Raw genomic sequence first — 2,346 nt, 5'->3', positions numbered from 1 at the left:
TAATCCCTGGTGTATTGGGATCATCAAATCCACACGTTGACTGGCTCCACTATAAAATTTACAGAACAAAATCCTGTCAGATTCTTGAGGCAAGGCTCAAAAGCATTCAGCCGTTGTAAGGAACTCAAATACGTGGCCACGTATTTTTTTTCTTCGTATCGAGACATAAAACTCACATAGAGCAATCTACAGTAACGTTGACCATACTATTTCTACCGCGGCAGCCAAGGCAGCTGCAGGTACTTCGCCTTCCGCCACTTTCTTGAGATTTTATTAGAGGCTGAAGTGGCCAAGGCAAAAAGTCCATTTCATAGCCCGGAAGTCAGAGATGCGCATCGGGTGGGCGCGCTCCACCCGGCAGCCAGCGAGCGCTCGTCGCCTGGGCGCTCCGACCGGCCCGTCTCTTCGTCAACAGGCCGTGTTATATCCAGTAAGGAACGGACGCTCCGCGCCCGAGCGAGCGCCCGAGCAAGCGCGCGCTCACGACGGCGCGGGCGCGGCGGGCGCGGGGTGTGGGGAGGGTACTGCGAGTGAGGAGTGGGGGCACGGAGGCACGAGGAGGGGAACTGGCGGGTGGAGGGGGGATCGGACTGTCGGCGGCCGAGGGCCGAAGCTGTATCCTCCGTCCGTGACCGTGGGCCGAAGCCGAAGCGGGTAGGGGGGAGAGCTCGGGTTCGGGCCGGACCGAACCGACCGGACTAACCAACCAACCGAACCTACTGGCAACCTTGCTCGAAGTTTGCTTGGACCTCGTCTGCGTTTTGCTGACATTAACTCTCGGCGCGTCTGTGATCTCGATATGGGGCATTTTGAACAGTTGCAGGAAATAATAGGGCTTACGGTGGCCCTTGTTGAAGAGGAAGAACTCGAGCATGAGGAAATACTTCGAGTTGTTGCTGCTGTCATTGCTGAAGAAATTATGGAACTTGAAGAAGGTTTTGTGTTAGGTGAGTAACTGTGGAAGTGGTACTAAACCCTGTTATACTCACGTGTGTATTCCTCAGCTTATCGACATCGTTTTTTGCAGAAGGAGGGGAGGCGTCGTGGGTGCACGTCAGCGTTAACCTGGACGACTATCTCAACATGGGAGATCCGTGTTTCAAACTGCATTTCAGAATGACGAAGGCTGTCTTTGAGGTTAGGCGACTACCTGTGTATGCTGTATATCTGTGCTTATAAAATATGTCCTAATTGTTTTCCCATTTGTTTTAAACTTTCAGACTGTTTGTGCAACAGTTAGGGAGCATCTTGTTTCTAAAAACCGACTTCAGAGAGAGAGAACCCCGTTTATCCATATCATGCTTATGGTTACGTGGCTACTTGCCACCCCAGATTCCTTCCGGAGTGTGGCTTTACGCTTTGGCGTGGTGCCTAGTACCTTGTACTACTTCTACATTTACATAATAGAAGCACTTCGAGAGCTGTCGGCCAGGTATATTTGTTGGCCCAACGAAGAGGAAAGAGTGGTCATCAAGAACACCTTTGAGAGGGCTACTGGTTTTCCAGGTGTTATAGGCTGTATCGATTGTACACATGTCTATATCACTGCCCCTGTTCAAGATTCCCAGCAATATGTGAACAGGCACCATACTTATAGCATCAACGTTCAGGCTGTAGTTGACAATAACCTTTTAGTCCGCCAGCTTCATGTTGGTGAGGCTGGCAGTACGAATGATGCCAGGGTCTTTCGTAAAAGCGACTTGTATAGAGATCTACTCCATAGAGCTCCAGGCATAATCAGAAACGTTGATGAGCACCTGGTTGGAGATGGTGCCTATACACTAACTGATTTTGTAAGTTTGCTTGAGGTTTACTGATTTTAATTTCTTAATTACTGTGGCATTATATTTTGACTCTACATTTCCTTTTTGCAGATGATGAAACCTTTTCAGAATAACGGACATCTTACTGGAAGACAACTTGCATTTAATCGATCTTTATCTCAGTGTAGAGTTCATGTTGAGAATGCATTCGGACTTGCCAAAGCAAAGTGGAGACGCTTGAAGTTCATGCATGCAAGAAACCCACGGAATGTTGTTGATCATATAGCTGCTTGCTTTGTTCTACACAATATGGTGATCAACTTTGGTGAACCTTTAATAGATGTGAGTTCGTTGTATTTTGTACTGCTAACAATGTCAGGGCTAATCAAATTCTAATCATAAACTCATTCGTTATTTTTTTCTGTTTTGTTTAGGAAGCTCATTTGGCAATACCAATTCGCGCCAATCAAATTTTGGGTCGAGAGAATTTTGATTTGGATGAAGAGGATGATTTAGCAGATGAGGATGAGCAACTGATGGCAGCAGCCGAAGGCAGAGGTGAAGAGAAAAGGTTAATGATCAT

General features: G+C 47.4%; 1 protein-coding gene across 1 annotated transcript; it reads left to right on the top strand.

Annotated features, from left to right (window-relative positions):
* Nucleotides 1-684: 684 nt before the first annotated feature.
* Nucleotides 685-2,346, top strand: LOC127751088 (uncharacterized; the record flags this gene model as incomplete). Its single annotated transcript, XM_052274104.1, is given in 5 exon segments — nt 685-947; nt 1,028-1,137; nt 1,221-1,793; nt 1,875-2,105; nt 2,198-2,346. Coding segments are annotated over 5 exon segments (1,211 nt in total), but the record flags the coding sequence as incomplete, so codon positions are not given.

The sequence above is a fragment of the Frankliniella occidentalis genome, unplaced genomic scaffold (assembly GCF_000697945.3).
Source record: "Frankliniella occidentalis isolate FOCC.00 unplaced genomic scaffold, Focc_3.1 Scaffold336, whole genome shotgun sequence".
NCBI classification, from domain to species: Eukaryota; Metazoa; Arthropoda; class Insecta; order Thysanoptera; family Thripidae; genus Frankliniella; species Frankliniella occidentalis.
This window is presented reverse-complemented; position numbering and strand designations above follow the sequence as displayed.